The 16,277-nt window shown below is 24.8% G+C and overlaps 5 protein-coding genes across 5 annotated transcripts; 3 read left to right on the top strand and 2 right to left on the bottom strand. All coding sequences in view use genetic code 6, as the record gives it.

The window, feature by feature from the left end:
• TTHERM_00392790 (vacuolar proton-inorganic pyrophosphatase) lies at positions 1-3,289 on the top strand (the record flags this gene model as incomplete). The annotated part of the gene is made up of 11 exons (XM_001011855.3): positions 1-87; positions 248-478; positions 783-1,032; positions 1,094-1,171; positions 1,232-1,309; positions 1,374-1,536; positions 1,602-1,986; positions 2,048-2,563; positions 2,622-2,741; positions 2,802-2,952; positions 3,006-3,289. 11 exons carry the CDS (start codon positions 1-3, stop codon positions 3,287-3,289), a joined length of 2,343 nt encoding a protein of 780 aa, XP_001011855.2.
• A 498-nt stretch (positions 3,290-3,787) lies between these two features.
• TTHERM_00392800 (cyclic nucleotide-binding domain protein) lies at positions 3,788-7,986 on the bottom strand (the record flags this gene model as incomplete). The annotated part of the gene is made up of 5 exons (XM_001011856.2): positions 7,332-7,986; positions 6,824-7,239; positions 6,339-6,767; positions 6,151-6,285; positions 3,788-6,094 (listed from the first exon to the last, which is right to left on the bottom strand). Exons 1-5 carry the CDS (start codon positions 7,870-7,872, stop codon positions 3,788-3,790), a joined length of 3,828 nt encoding a protein of 1,275 aa, XP_001011856.2. The 5' UTR covers positions 7,873-7,986.
• A 406-nt stretch (positions 7,987-8,392) lies between these two features.
• Positions 8,393-11,930, top strand: TTHERM_00392810 (hypothetical protein; the record flags this gene model as incomplete). Its single annotated transcript, XM_001011857.2, has 5 exons — positions 8,393-8,555; positions 8,645-8,984; positions 9,041-10,192; positions 10,248-10,542; positions 10,629-11,930. Exons 1-5 carry the CDS (start codon positions 8,462-8,464, stop codon positions 11,928-11,930), a joined length of 3,183 nt encoding a protein of 1,060 aa, XP_001011857.2. The 5' UTR covers positions 8,393-8,461.
• Positions 11,931-12,078: 148 nt separating this feature from the next.
• On the top strand, positions 12,079-13,930 carry TTHERM_00392820 (potassium cation channel protein; the record flags this gene model as incomplete). Its single annotated transcript, XM_001011858.3, has 5 exons — positions 12,079-12,278; positions 12,346-12,887; positions 12,956-13,104; positions 13,161-13,638; positions 13,734-13,930. The coding sequence occupies 5 exons, from the start codon at positions 12,079-12,081 to the stop codon at positions 13,928-13,930; spliced, it is 1,566 nt and encodes a 521-aa protein (XP_001011858.3).
• Positions 13,931-15,349: 1,419 nt separating this feature from the next.
• TTHERM_00392830 (transmembrane protein, putative) lies at positions 15,350-16,106 on the bottom strand (the record flags this gene model as incomplete). Its single annotated transcript, XM_001011859.3, has 2 exons — positions 15,350-15,878; positions 15,952-16,106. 2 exons carry the CDS (start codon positions 16,104-16,106, stop codon positions 15,350-15,352), a joined length of 684 nt encoding a protein of 227 aa, XP_001011859.2.
• Between the last annotated feature and the right edge of the window lie 171 nt (positions 16,107-16,277).

Genomic DNA, 16,277 nt, shown 5'->3' with positions numbered 1-16,277 from the left:
ATGATCGATTCCGATACAGCAGTATTAACTACAATCATTTTCTCTGTAATTTGTTTGATTTACTCTATTGTCATGGCATTCGTCAAGGTAACACAATTTGCAAATTATCATATTATTTGATAGCATTACAAATGCACGTTTTTTTAATACACATAAGCGCTCCTAAAAGTCTGAAATGTTATTTCAAACAAAATTTAATTCAAATGTTACTAGGAAATGCCTATTTAATTTTATTTTTTTAACATAGAACTTTTTTGGGAATGTTGCTGAAGATTACAAGAAATTAAAAACTGGATAAGTTGGAGGTACATTTGCTGATAGAGAAGCACTATTAGTCATACAAACCTTAGGAGCTGATCAGAGAGCTTTAAGCTTCTAAGATTCTTGTAAGCGTCTATTAAAAGAGTCTCTTTTTCTTTTTACTTACTAATCAATCAGCATGCTGATAGTAGCAACCATCTTCTGCTTGACTTTCATTGTAAATTAAAGATAGAAAATATAAGCTAACATACTAAAAAAAATATATATATATTTACTTAAATCAAACACACACTTCATTCCTACTTTTAAGATATTAATATTCAATCAATTAAGATTAATTACAACGATTTTATTTATTTTTGAGCTAAAAAGAAACACTTATTTATATTTGATTCTTTTTATATGAGCAACAAAATAATTTTGCTAATAATTTGTATTGAACCAAATTATGAATATTTGAATTTAGCTTACAAATTAAGTTGATTATTTGTGAATTAATATTTATCTAAAAAAATAAATAGATATGGTTTAGTCTCGATGGCTAATATTTATGGCTCTTTTTGCCTTTCCTAATTGGATTGTTGATCACTAGTTTATGCACTTTCTTGGTTATTTTGTTGACCAGCCAAAGCAGAGCTAGAGTTTTATTCACAGCCCAAGATGATAAGGAAGTTACTTTTTCTGAAGGATACATAATGAATAACAGTATCACAACAGGAATTCTCTCTATTTTTATACTTACACTTCTCTTAGTCATTCCAAAGTTTGAAAGTAAAAGTCAACTCAAAGCATTTCAAAATTAATTCATCATTATTATTATAACAATAAATAGAATGGTATTTTGAAGATTATGACCAAAAGAAGTATCAGTAGAATTTCTACTTTAACAGTTTGTCCTTCTCACTTGGAGGTACTTTTTCTACTTACAAATTTATATCTTTGAAACATTCTTTATTTGTAAATTTTATAGTCTGTCTTGCAAGTCTTTTCTACAGAGATTTGGGAGGTAACTTGAGTAAAGGCATAAGCATTGGTTCTACTTAAATTGGTAATTAGAAAATTACTTTTAAAAAAAAATATTTTATTTAATTATTTATTTATTTTTAAATTAGATGAGCAGTTAAAAGACATTGGCACACCTGATGCTGCTAGTGCTCACAACAATCTGAAGTATGGTGAAATTATTGGAAATTACTTTAGTCATAACGTCACATCTACTCTCGACTTGATTTCCCTTATTTCTACTTTAATCGTAGCTACAAACCTTCTTTCAACGTAAATACAAATTTTGATTGAATAAAATCTAAGTTCTTATTTATTTTTTAACAAACTAAAAACAGTGGTAAAGACGATACTGACAACACAACATTCAATTTATTGGTATATTTGATGTCATTAAATGTGTTAATAACTTTTGTAGTCTCTTGGATATCCAAGTTTGCTTCTGACAAGTTTTAGTTGCAACCAACTTCTTCATTCATCGCCAAACAGATAAGAATTCAATACATTGTTATTAATATAATCAGTTTCATCTTACTCTTCTTCCTACCATCTGAACTTGTTCCTACTAAAATTTCTATCGGAAAAGATGGTACTAAAAATCCTTCATTCTTTGACTCAGATATTTCCGAAGGTGATTTGATCTGGTGCTTGCAAATTGGGCAAGTTATTTCATTCTTAATTATTCTATTCTACGAAGTCTGGACTTCATACGGTTTCTCATTGGTAAGCATTTACATCATAAATAAAAAATGATATTTATACATATTTGAAATATATTAATTAGGTAAGAAGAGTTAGTAAGTAGTTCAGAACAACCTCTTTCAGCTACGGAGTTGCTTATGCTGAATCTTAAAGCAATGTAGCCACATGCATTATTGTATTTATCTTAGCTTTTACAGTTTACTTTGCTTACTACTTTGGAGGTGTTTTCGGTTTGAATTGGATTACCATTGGTATTCTTTAGTCAGCTCCATTACTCCTAGGCGTTTGCTTCTTCAGTTTGGCAACTAGCGATTCAGTTACTACAGCTGGACTTAATGGTCTTGAGTAATTCTGTACAAGACTAAGACTCATTAACTGGGCAACAAACAACTTCTCATCATTGATCTAGTTGCTTAATATTGCAGGAAACTTCTTCGCTAATTTGCTCATAATTGCATCTATCGTCCAAATAACAAAATAATAAGCTTCTGCTATTTTCAATGGAGGAATTTTAGTAGGATTCCTTATTGGATGTTCTATGATATAACTCATATCGTATGTCAACACTTTGGGAATATAGCACTTAGCATCTAAAATGGTAAAAATATTATTCAAGAAAAAATATCTAAAATTGATTTTCATAATATGCTAAATAGGTTGATGAAAGCAATAATTTCAGGGTAAAAGTTTCTCAAAGTCACTTCGAAAATTTAAATAAGCTAATTCTCAGTACCTTTACACCATCATTCTACACTGTTTTGCTTAATTTGATTATCGTAAAATAATATACAATTTATAAATGTAAAACTTAGTAAATTTATTTATTAAAAATCAAGGTTGTTTCTTATATTATGTTCACTGCCATGATTCTAGGTACATCAGCCACTATCGGATTTACTATCGGCCTTACATTGTTCGGTTTGATTTCTTCTCTCCGCCAACTCATAGTTGGATACTCCCTCAAGAATGCTCAAAATTATATCGACTGTACTTTATTTCATTAACAAAATTATTTTATTAAAGTATTTTCCTTTTAAAAGAATCTAATTTGATTGGTTAAAATGAACTCAAGTAATCCACAACTTCAAGCAAGGATAGTGGATATATTGCCTAGGCTTTATACTAAATTCCAGGAACAGGACTTTACAATTACATTAATTTAGCTTTAATGATTTTTATACTTGGAGCACAAGTATTTTAAAATTATGGATATTTTGATAACTATATGGCTAAGAATAGCTCAGAATTATCTGGAAGCACAACCAACTGGTATTTAGATAGCTCTGATAGTTCTTCAGATGTAAAAACCAAAAAACTATTCTGAAACATATAACAGATGAAATTGAAATAAATATTTATCAATAAAAATAAATAAAAAATACATTTATGTTAAATAAAAAATTCATATTGTATTTTATTAATCTACATTCAAGTTAACAAAAATTAATTAATAAATAAATAAATTACTTATGAAACAAACAAATTAAAAGTTAAAACAAATTTTTAAATTAGAAAAAAAATTTCAGTAAAACTAATTCATTTTTTTATGATAATCTTAGGATATATTATATTTTTAGTTTAATTTGATGGACTGAAAAATTTACCAAATAATTTTTTACAAAAATATTATTTTTGACCAAAAAATATTTTTAGAAATACAGGATTAGTTTGGAAAATGTAAGCTATGTTATGTATATAAGATATTTACATGAAATTTTAAATATTATAAAGAATTAAATAATTATAGTGAATTAATACAAATTTTATTATGTTTTGGAAATAAATGAAACTATTAACAATAAAAATTTTAAATTATTGAACATCAATTTTTGCTAAAAGAATTACGAGAATTTAGTGGGAAAGATAGCTATTTTTTTTCTTGCTATATCTATACTTATAATTCAGATGATGTGCTACAGCTAAACCTGTAAGTTTTAGGAGTCTAGGGATTTCTGAGTTTGATAGGCACAGTATTACTTATAGATTAAATGTTATATGGTAAAAAGTCAGACTTTTTTGGGATTTAAGAGGCTTTTCTCCAGTCTGCCATTGTTTGTATCATTTTTTTTTCTACATTTTTCTAAATGTAAAAGGTAGTGTCTCTAGTTTTATTGTAAGCAGTAAATGCACCTAATTTGTTGGATTTTTAAACAGTTTGCTACTTATTAGCCAAAATATTTTTATACGTTTCAATAATCTTTTTGGGACTTAAATTTTAGATTGGTGAAACTGAATTCATCTAATTTTTATAAGCTTCTTGCTCATTAAATAAAATACTTGCTGGCTTTTTTGTAGATTAAATTTAGCTACTTTAATCTTCCTGCAAATAAACTTCATCGACGTAAGGATTTATTTACAACTTTATCATTTAATTGTTTAAATTTTATTTGTTTTAAATATTTTATTCCTTTTTTTTTATTAAGTTTTAATATATATTTTATTTTGGTTGTTGTTGTTGCTGAATATCCAACACTTTTTCTATTTTTTAAATTTTATTTTCTTAAACAACTCTTTACGAATCAGCAGATTTGCATGTCTGCCTCATAATTTGAAGAGGGCTTTATCTTTTCAATCTCGATGTAATAAATGCATTTTCTGTTGTGTTTGTCTGGATGTCGTAGGATTAAGGGTTGTTTTAATCATTATTTTTTACTTGATATAGATAAAAGGAGTTACTTTTGTTAGAGATTGTGGAGAATTCAAGCAATTTTTCATCAGTATTGGTTGAAATACTCAAATTTTTTGAATTCTTTAAATTGATTTTTCTAATTTTATTTGGAATTAGATTAATACTTTATTTTACTTCATCATTTTCAGCAATAGTTTGCTAATTTTAAGTAACCTGTTGACTATTTTACTAAACTAAATCAACAAGGAGTGGCTTTTTGTCTTTCAGGGTTTTTGTTAATATCTTTTTAACTGGTATTAAATATCTGTTCTGACTATCTTTATCTTACAAATAGTTTTAATAATCATATTTAGAAGCTAGCATAATCTTTTTTCGCTTTGATACTTCAATTTAGAAGAAACCGTTTTAGGTACTTGATTGATTTTATTTATTTTATTAGGAACTATCAAGTTAATTCTTTTTATCCTCTCCTTCTTGCCGTTTTTCATATAATGGACTCTCTTTTTCAAAGAATTCCTCATTATATATATTTTATCTAGGAGATTTCCTACAGTTTATGAAAGATTTCTCTTTACAATCTTCTAACTTTAATCCATTCTAAAAGTTTGTTGAGTTATTAGGTGAATTTGGCTATTAATTTCCAAAGTGTTTAGTTTCATCATTGTTATTACTTGCTTTTCTATCTTAGTTCTCATTAGGTATCAGATTTGTTGATTCCTCTAATTCTAAGTACTCAAATGTTGTTTTAGGTTAATAACTTGTTTTCGTATAATACCTGGATGAATCAGAATAACTTCTTTGACCTTAATTATTGTAAATAATTTATGTATTGCTTTATTTGAATTGTTATTTTTTAGGAGAATTAACATAATAATAAAGTTAATCAGTTTAATTATATTTAGTTTCCTGAAAGCTTTGCATGCCAAAACTATTGTTATGATCAAATTCGTTAATTCTACAAGAACGAGGAGATTCTTAATTTATGCTAAACTCAGAATTTTAAAATTTATGTTAGCTATTTTTTTTACTTTTTTGAATAATTTCTGATTATCGGAGCTATTTGAATCTGCTCGGAGATAGTCCTTACTAGTTAAAAGGAGAAAAACCTTATTAATTATAAGGAGAGCGTGCAGTTTAACTAGAGGTATCTTATTTTAGTTAAGGAGATTAAGGCATACTGCATGTTTGATCCATTAAAATTTAAGAAAATATAATATTTTTTAATTCATCTCTATTCTCAACCAAATAATTTTTATACTTGCTGAATTGCTCAATGAGATTCCTTTCTTTCTCTTACAGAATGATTTCCTTGTTTTTTAATCTAGTGAGAATATACTCATGGATGTAATCGTTTCTCTCAAAAACTCTTAATTTGAAATCAATATCTTTGATCACAAGCAGCTAACCTGTAAAGCTTGAGCAATAAACTTCAAAGCTTCTATTTTAATCTTTTAGTAAATCTTCCTCTCCAAACATTTCATTTGCACACATATTTAATAACTATAACAAAATAAAAACTATTTTATTTTAATCTATATAAAAATGTTTAATTTTACAGTAAACGATTTTTACTTAGAAGAGCTATAAGACCTTAGAAGAGTATCGATCCCTTCCTTGCTCATACTTTCTAATTTTTTTAGCAAAGCGTCATTTTCAAAGCCCTATTGTGGGCAGTTATATCTATTTCTAATCTATTTAAAAATTAAAAATTTCTTAGAGTTCATTTTAAATTGCAAATAAATACACTAAATTCGCCATGCTGGACAATATAAACTGCATTGGAGGGATCGCCTTTAGAAAAGACTATATCATTTTTCCTGAGTTAAATCTATTCAGAATTGAGATAAATCTCCTTTAAAAACTCAAAACTGAGCTGCTTAAACAAAGGAATTTCATATAATTTATCTATTTATTTTAAAATATTTCTTTATTCAGCAGTTTTCAAAATTTCTAAGTATTAATTTTTTTCAAGAACAGCAAAGGTGCATTTTTTAATGCATTTTATAGTGGCTAGTCTTGGCTTATTGTAAATGAGAGCTAGCTCGCCAAAACTTTATCCTTCTTTTAATTTTTTGACAAGCATCAACTGACTGAAATCATTTGGAATAATATTAATCAAAGATTAAGCAGGAGTTTATGGTATCTAATTTTATTCTTTATTTGATTCAGGAGACTAATTTAAAAATAAATAAAAAAATGTTAAAAATAAGAAAAAATAAATGTTTTTACTTTATTAAAAGCATCATTTTTTTTAATAAACTAGCTCTACAGCATTTCTTACTGTGCTTTAAGAGAATTATTAGAACTCTTCTGTTTTTCTTATTTTTATTAATATTTTTTAGTTGGAGATGAATCATATTACTCGAGTTTAGAAGAAATTCGAGTTTCTGTGATTTCTTATTACGATGCCTTGTTATATTGTCTAGGCATTTGTGAGTATTCAATATTCCCTGTTTTATTTGAATTATTATTAGTTTAAGAGATTAATTCAGATAAATCTTTTTCCTAGATTTATTAGTTTTAATTTTTTGTGGTTTGAGATCCTATTTGAGCTATTGAAGATAGAGTGATTTAAGAATTAGGTATTTTAGCGTATACTTCAACTTCACCTTCTAAAATCAAATAGAATTTTTCACCTATTGTTCCTACATTTAAATGAAATATTTTAATGTTAAAATTGTATAAAAATAATTTTAAAAATAATTAAAAGAAATGAAAACATTTATTAAAAATATACCAATTTCAAAAACATTTTAATCTTTTTCAAAGAACTCGATTTGCATCTATTGGCAGCATTTTAGTAGTATATCTCTTTGACCATCTTCAATATATTTTTGAAAAAAGGGTAAATTTTCCATTATTTTCAAAAGCTCGTTTAAATTTGAAGATCTTCTCTCTTTCGGTTTCTTTTACAGAGCTCTAATTATGACGCTGTTAGCTTCATCGATTGAATTTTAAGTTGAAATAAACTGCTCTTATCTCATAATATCAATATCTTAAAGATTAATTAATACACCTTAGTTTTAATCAGCTCCAAACAAATGACTATTAAACTATGTATTAGATTTTTTAAACACCTGATCTAATTTGTTAAATGGTGTAAAGTTTTAATGGTCTTAGGATTAATCTAAAATTTCATTCGAAACACTTTAAATCAACAAATTTTATTTGTTTAATGTTTAGTCAGCCTCATCAATATGATTAAATTTATCAGACTATATGTCTAAAGTGCTCTTTTTTAATGATTCCCCAGTGCGAGAATCTATGTTTCTAGACATTTTGAATAAGAATGTCCCCTGAGTAAGAAATAATTATGGAAGATCTTAAAAAAATAAAGTATTTGAAGCAAAATAATATTTAGCAAATTATTAAGTTTCTAGTTACAGAGCGGAGATATTCAATTAATTTATAAAAATAATTTATGGTAATTAAAAATATACATTTGTATATCTTGTATTATATTTCCAAATATGCAAACAAACCACTAGATAAATATTTATTATTTACCATAAATTACTTTTATAATTTCTTTATTTAATTATGAAAGTAATTTAAAATTATAATCATATTAATTTATAAAAAAGATGAAAAAAAAATAAAATAGAATTATTTTATTTTTTTAAATTTAAAAGAAAATAAAATAAAAGAAATATTTTATTTAAGACTAAAATATAATTTTATCAAATCTATAAAGTTTTCTATTATCCATAAAAGATAAATAAGCAACAAAAAACCCAATGGTATTTTAACTTTTTCGAAAAAAGTAATCGTTAAAAATTTACAAATTTGCAAATAAAAAATTAATTAACTTTAACTCTTGATTTTTTGCAATAACAAATAAATCTTTATATAGAATAATTTATCACTATGTCAATGAGCAATAATTCAACAACACCTAAAAGGTAACACGCAAAGTAGCACCTTAGTTAACTTATAGGATTATCATAAAAGGATTTAAATAGTAACATAATTACAAATGTTTAACAACAATAACTAACTCTTTTAAAAATGTTGATTATCTTTAACATAAATTAATATTAATAAATAAAGAGTTATTCTTTGATGATAAAAGTCCAAACAACAAGATGCAATCTAGCTCAACTCCTAAGCAGCTTTTTAGCAATACAACAAAGAACGCCTCATAAAATTCAAATTTTTTTACAAGCAGCAATAAAAGCTATAACACCAACAATTTCTAAGAAGAAAAAGAAACATATAAGCCAAGCTTTAGCAGCAGTAAAAGTCCAATTAGAAAACCTCTTCAGATTTCTTAGAGTCCTATACCGTACTAAAGTATTTTAACTGAATAATAAAATCAACAAAATACTACTCCAACACATAAAAAGGATTTCTACTTTCATGTTAGAAAGAACTCAAAAACTCCTCCTAAGTAATACTTATAACAACAAGGCAACCTATTAATTAATTTATTTTTACAAATTTCAGAAAATAATTACCTCCTTTGTTGATAAATGAAGAAAATTCAATCGAAAAAGATAGAAATGGATAGAAAGGAAGTTTTGTAAATGGTGAAAAGAATATTTAATCATACATTAACTAATTTGAAAGTGTACTTTCTCCTGTTAGTACTACTTCAATCAGTTATAGCACAATAAATCCAAGCCAAGATATAGCTAATTTTAATACTAATAGCAACAATAATACTTAGAGTTTAAATTAATAAATATAGCCGAATCTAATATAAACTCAATAGAATGGACTTCATTCTCCCTATGCAAATACAAGCAACAATTTAACAAAATAAATGCTTTCTATCTCAAGTCAAAATGATAAATTTTTTAAAAGCCCAAAAACAGTATTGTAGTCTACAGTACAAAATACAAAATAAGGTGCTTAACAGATACAACAACTTTCAAAGTCTCCATAAAATTCATAGAGGTAGCCAGACATTGTTACAGAAAGACAACTTATTTTTTAGGAACTCAAAAATAAGATTTTGTCAATGAAAGTAAATGCAAGGGATACTCTTTTTTTGACTAGTCAGATTAAGGAAAAATACGAACAAAATGCAAAGTTTGCATTTGATTTCCTAGAAGAAAAAAATTCGTTTGTTCTAAAATACTACATTCATTTAGTACATGAAGAAATCGAAAGATTAGTTTAAAAAAAGAAAAACATTCTTTTATCAAGAAATTAAGCATTTAGCTAATTTCTCTCTTAGTTTATAAATGGAACCAATAAGCAAAAGATATCCTTAAAAGACGAATACTACAGTCTTTTACCCACAGCCATAGATTTGAAAGAAATAGTATCTAAAGACATAGCTCTTCTATATAGAAATTTAGAAAAAGAAAATACCCAAATAACCTAGCCTGTTTAGAGAGTTTCTCCTAAAAAGGAAAGCAACACAGAAAATTAATAAAATATCCAAAGTCAGAATATTTCTTCGTATACTAACGTAGACGTATAGTAGATTCCAAATGAAATCAAGCAACTTTTAGTTAAAGCAAATGTCTAAATTAATAATTTACAAAAAGAACTTGACACAGAAAAGTAAAGGGTAAAGCTATACAGTGAGGCAAATGGCTTAGAGGAAGATTTTGAAAGCGAATTTAAGAACCTTAAAATTCAAAACCAGTAGTTTTTTATTAAAAAAAATAATCAAAATTAATAAAAATATTTTTAAATAAAGAGATCTTAAAAAACAAATTTAGGAGCTAAGTGCTGAAAATGCTAATTTATTTAGGAAATTTAATGAATCTGATAAACTTGCAAAGTAACTTAAAGACGATAATGCAAATCTTAGTTCAAAGATAGAAGAAAAAGGATAAAAGTTAGAGAGTCTACACAAAGATTTAGAGGAATGTAAGATTTCCTTACAATAAATGATTATTGCCTAGCAGAATGAAAAATAATCTTTTTCAATTACTTTGTAAGAAAATGATGCAAAATATAATATTTTAAATGAGAAGAACTAGCTGATTGAAGTAATTAATTTTTTGATTTATTTGCTTGTTTTTCTTTGTTTGAATATAAAAGAAAGTGATATTAATTTACAAATTATCTTTAAAAGGAAAGAATTAAGAGTAAAGAAGATTAAATCCATTAAAAAGAAAATGAAGTGTTAATATTAAAGTAGAAGATAGAAGAACTAAAAAATCTTCAGGAAATTAACTAATTGCTCTTGGATGTTGATAAAAAGGATCATAATTTAGTAACGAATTTGATATGTTTAGTAAATAAGTTCTAAAACAATGAACTACCGAGAAATACATAAATTACTGTTGTGAAATACTTAGAAAAATTAAATTTGATTTGCAAATATTCAAGCTTAAGAACACCTTCCCCAAATAAAAATACACAAAAAAAAGAAATATAAAAAAGTGAAAAAATTAAATGCATAAACAATCAAACTCTTCACCTCCTTAATTCCTACATGCAGAAGCTCATGGATAAAATAGTCAAATAGCAAGTGCTCTACGAAGAACTTGAATGGTTTAAAGACAATATATAAAGATTAGTAGATAAATTCCTGCAAATGTCCAAAAATCAAATCTCATTTAATCATATAGACTTCTTTAAATAAGAAATCTAAATAAAATATGACAGAATATAGTAAAAAATATCATAAATTTCACCAGACATAACATAACTTGAATCAGAGATGCAAGTAAATATTTTAACATTAAAACTTAATTTAAATTAAATTTTTAGGAAATAGCAGCAGACTAAGTAAAATTTTTAAAAAATGAATTGGAAGATAGCACAGACGAGGAATAATTGTATTCAAGTATTGAATTATAAAAAGAAAATAGTAAATTAAAAATGGAAATTCAGCACCTAAATACATAAATTTAGCAGCTAAATTTAAAAGATTAGTTAACTAATAATTCACTAACTAGCTCATTAAATAAAAAATCACTAAAATGATAAATAATTAAATTCTCCAAATTTTATCTGTAAAGATTTTATTGAAGTCAAAATTAAATAATTATCTAATTACTTAATAAGTTACTAATAAAATCTAATCTATCATTATTTTACTTAATTAATTATTAAATAAAATTTATTTTCATGTAAATAACAAACAAATATTTTATCTATTTATCTATCAATCAATGTATTCAATGTAAATAATTTCTATTTTTTATTTCATAAACTTTCTAAAATAAATATTTTTTTAATTATTATTTCTATCAAAGGAAATTTTATTTTAATTAAGTTGAATTTTAAGGAAAAAAATGATTAAGGTTGGGTCTTCTTACATTCAGTAAGTATTTAGTATTAAATTTTAGATAAAAATGATTTTAAATATCATTTTTCAAAATATGTAATTAATTTAAATAATTATAATTAACTAGTTTACTTAAATTGAAATTTAGTATTTTAAGTGATAAGCAAACAAACAAGCAAATAAGCATTAATTAATAATTTACTTAATACTATAAATAATACAAAAGATAAAATTGAAGTTGTTTATTTCAACTTATTTTTCAATTGAATTTATAATAAAACACAGTTAAATGAACATTATAACTCTGATTTTATTATCATTACTCTTTTTAAATGTGGAATGTATAAAATAATATCAAATTTACATATATCCTTATTGGCCACTTACAGTTTGCAATTCTACAAATGCTTAGATATTATTAGACTCGAATACTTAAATGAATTCTGCTCAATTAAGTATTATATCGGGTTATGAACTGCAGCTTGTCTTGTAATTAAAATAAATGATTTAACTAGTTTGATTGATTGATTGATTTATTTATTTTATGCTTTTAAAGATAAAATATAGGTAACATGAAGAATGATTAATTTTATCAGATACAACTTACATGTGTAAGTCCTGATAGTTTTTATTAAACATTGGCAAATGACGCTTCTACAACTGATAGAATTGTTTTAGGAATAGGAGCTCAACGAGTTAGCTAATCTGTTTTAAGCTAAAATATTGCTAATTCTATGCCAATATATCTAAGCAGCTTGAAGTTAATATATTAGTAAGATTAAAACAAAAGCTACTGGATTTTATTCAGACCTTTGTCTGTAGAAGTTATATTCAGCTATTTGGGATTAGGAATCGCAGTGAGTTTGATAGTTTGGTTTATGGAAGAGCGTGCTTGGAGTTAGCCAAAGATAAAGCATATTAACAATATTTTAGAAATAGTCTATGATGTATTCTCAAGTCTCTTCTTTACCAATTTAATTTATTTGCAAAAAGCTAGCTCTAGAATCGTTCTTTGGTTCTTTTGGTTCACTACATTTGTTTATATAGTAATTTATTAATCTGAATTGACTCTCAAAGTTTCTGAATCCTACACCACAAGTAAATAAAATAAATGTCTAATTTAATTATAATTAATTTTTCATTTTACTTTAATAAACAAACAAAAGAAACTCTCAGTAGTATGGATTCAGCTATTTCATAAAACTACAAGATAGGAGTTTTTGATGTTTTTTATAATCAAATGTTAAGCAGTTATCCAGACAATACTTCTAATTTTGTTAGCTATAATACCACTAACACTCTACAGACAATTAATGTAAAGTATTTATTTCTGAAATCATTCTTTTAATTTTTATAATTCTCAAAAAAAAGCAACTATTTACAGATCTTTAAACTAGCAAAATTTAAGGATTTCTTTTAGAAACTCCTTTGTCTAATTATTATTGTTCTTTATATTGCAGTGCTGAAGCAGTTGATGAAGTTATCTTATCATTTAACTATGTGAGTCTTTTTGCGAAAGGAACAAGTAATTAAGTTATTGTCAATTACAATTCATAGTTATCTAAGTCTCAACAGTCCTTGCCTTTGAGCTTGATAAAAGGATAAATTTTTGATGTTACTGGATTATCTCCCTGCTAAGCAAGTGCAGAGCAAATAAAGACATCAGAACTTGCAGGAGTATGGATTATTCTAGGAATAACTTTTGGCATCACTCTATTTATTTGGGGAATATAGAAGTGTTTGAAAGTAAAGCTAAGCAAAAGCACTAAGTATTATTACTAGTTTTAAAACTAAAAAAATTAACTTTTTGAAGATCGCTTATAAAAACAAATAAAACAAGAAGTGTCTGGTAACTTACAATCTATCTATCTATCTATCTATCTTTATATTTTTCTATTTAAAAAATTTAATTTTGAAAATTTACCTAAATTATTTTATTAAAAGAAATTTTGGAAAACTATAAAGGAAACTTTTTCAAATAAATTTAACTATTTGAAAGAAGTTTAATGCTATAAGATGTAGATGAAAAGAGTATGTAAAATATACATACACCAGGCTATCCAAAAGAACAACATGACGAAGTTACAATTGATAATTAAAATGAAGTCTATAAAAGAACTATCTAAAAACAATCAGAATGAAAAACCAAACTATTTTTACTTATTTATTTATTAAATTTATTCAGCTTTAACTAAATTAATTAATTATTTGTTTTTTTTGTTTTTCTAACAATTAAAATTTTAATATTTCACAATTCCAAATTATATTTATTTTGTACAATTTTATTATTTAGTTTTACAAGTATTTAAATTAATTAAATTCTTTTAAATTTTTAATTTATTTTGTAAATTTATAAAATTATTTGAATTAAAAATTAAAAGAAAACCATTAGTAGGTTAGTTAGATAGATAGATAGATAGATAAATAGTTAGTTAGATATTAATTAATTAAATAAATATGTAGCTGAGTTGGTGAATGATCTAGTAATTATTCTTTAGCTTTATTTTAATTTATTTCTTTTTTTGGATTTTATGTTTTTTTCTTTGTATTTTCTTATTTATTTATTTTGATTTATTTTGATTTATTTTTTACTTATTTCTTATTTTATTTTTAATTAATTTCAATATTTATTTATTTATTTATTTTTTTCAAATTTTTTAAATTTTATTTATATTTTATTTATTTATTTATCAGCAGAGCGAGTGAGAGAAAATATCAAGGCACTTTAGTAAGCTAGCTTTTTTAAAAAAATACTAATTATATAGATTAATATAGAATTGACAGAAGAGAGAATTGCATCGAAAAGGCGGCCAAATAATACTTTGTCTCTAAGCTAATCTGATTTAACTAGAATTCACTTATTAAGGTTAAAAACTTTTGGATAATTAAAAGAATGAAATCGATTATTTATATTCAGCAACTTATATAAATATAATCGATTATGAAAAATGATCAGGTTTGAAAAACTTTATTCATTCTTTTTTCTCATCAATAAGTGAAAATTAAGTGTTTCAGATCAAGCTTAGATTGCGGACTTTCATTATTTAGATCTTTATTGATGTTTTTTTGGAATTTCTTATTTCTTTTTTCCTCATCAATTTCCTCCTTTTTTCTGCTTGATTTTCAATCAAATTTTGAATTATTAATTATAAATTTTCTTATCAATTTTTTATAATTTAAAGAGGTGGGAAAACATTAATTAATTAATTAAAAAACATAAACAATAAATATAAAATATCTTAGATAATGTAATGAATTCTAATATAAAAATAAATAAATAATAATGAATTGTGTTTCATTAATTCCATGTTATTCACTTTAGCTAATAACAAATCAATCGATATAATACTAACTTAAAAAAATAATTTCCTTTTAACTTATTTAAAATTGAAATAATTTGTATGGACGGACTATAAAACTATTTAATTTATCTAGCAAACAAACATTTTACTATTTAGGTTAAATTAAGTTATTTATAGTGAATATTTTACTTTAATTAAATCTTTATTTTAGGTAATATAAATTAGGTTTTTATTTAATAAAAAAGTTGTCTTAATCCTTCAATCATCAGGAGCAATAGGGATCAGCCAAAAAGCATATAGGTAGAACGATGAAACTAGAAAGTCTTTTTATCCAAATTTTTATTTTCTGTTAATGGCGTATATAGTAAACTAATAAACAATAGATATAAGACCTGTAATTAGGCAAATTAAGAAACTTTCAAGTATTGAGAAAAATATAGTTAAAATAAAGGATAGCGCCACTTTTAAAAGAAGTATTACTCCAATTATCAAGTACATGTTACTGAATTTACTTAAGGTAATTATGGAGATTAAAAAAAAGTCTCCACAGAGAAGAGCTAATGAGTAAACATATAGATGATAATAGCAAATACAAAAGATGAATCCAAGTAAGTAAATTTTTGATAGAGAAAAGAGGATCAGACTCAGTAAACTTAAGGGGAAGTCTCTTATTGTAATAAAGAAAAATCTAACAGCAACTATGCAGAGAATGCATGATGCACAGCTAATAATAAGAAAAGCTGGATGTTCCATCATATACTTTCTTACTTCATCAAATACCCAAATCCTAAAATGAAAAGTGAAAATAGAATTTAATAAAATGTTAAAAACATTTTTTTGTAGATTAACAAAATAATTACAAAAATACAAAGCCTAATGCAATGGAGTATTAAGTAAAATAAACTATGTTAATATGTGCTTCTAAACTCTTATAAAGAGAATCTCTTTCAAAGATCTTTACTGATTTTTTCGTTTTTTCAGCTTCTAAATCTTCATAGTGCTCAGTGCCATACATTTTTAGAAATACTACTATTATTATTTCAAGTTTAATTTGCAAAAATATTATATTAACAACGTTTATTTTCTTGATACAACAAAGTAGTTTTTGATTCTTTCTTTAATTTTCTGATTATCAAAAACGAATATTTTGCATGCTCTTCTTATTCACAATTAAAAAGAGAGAGCA

Source organism: Tetrahymena thermophila (genome assembly GCF_000189635.1).
Source record: "Tetrahymena thermophila SB210 genomic scaffold scf_8254719, whole genome shotgun sequence".
Classification (NCBI taxonomy): Eukaryota; Ciliophora; class Oligohymenophorea; order Hymenostomatida; family Tetrahymenidae; genus Tetrahymena; species Tetrahymena thermophila.
This window is presented reverse-complemented; position numbering and strand designations above follow the sequence as displayed.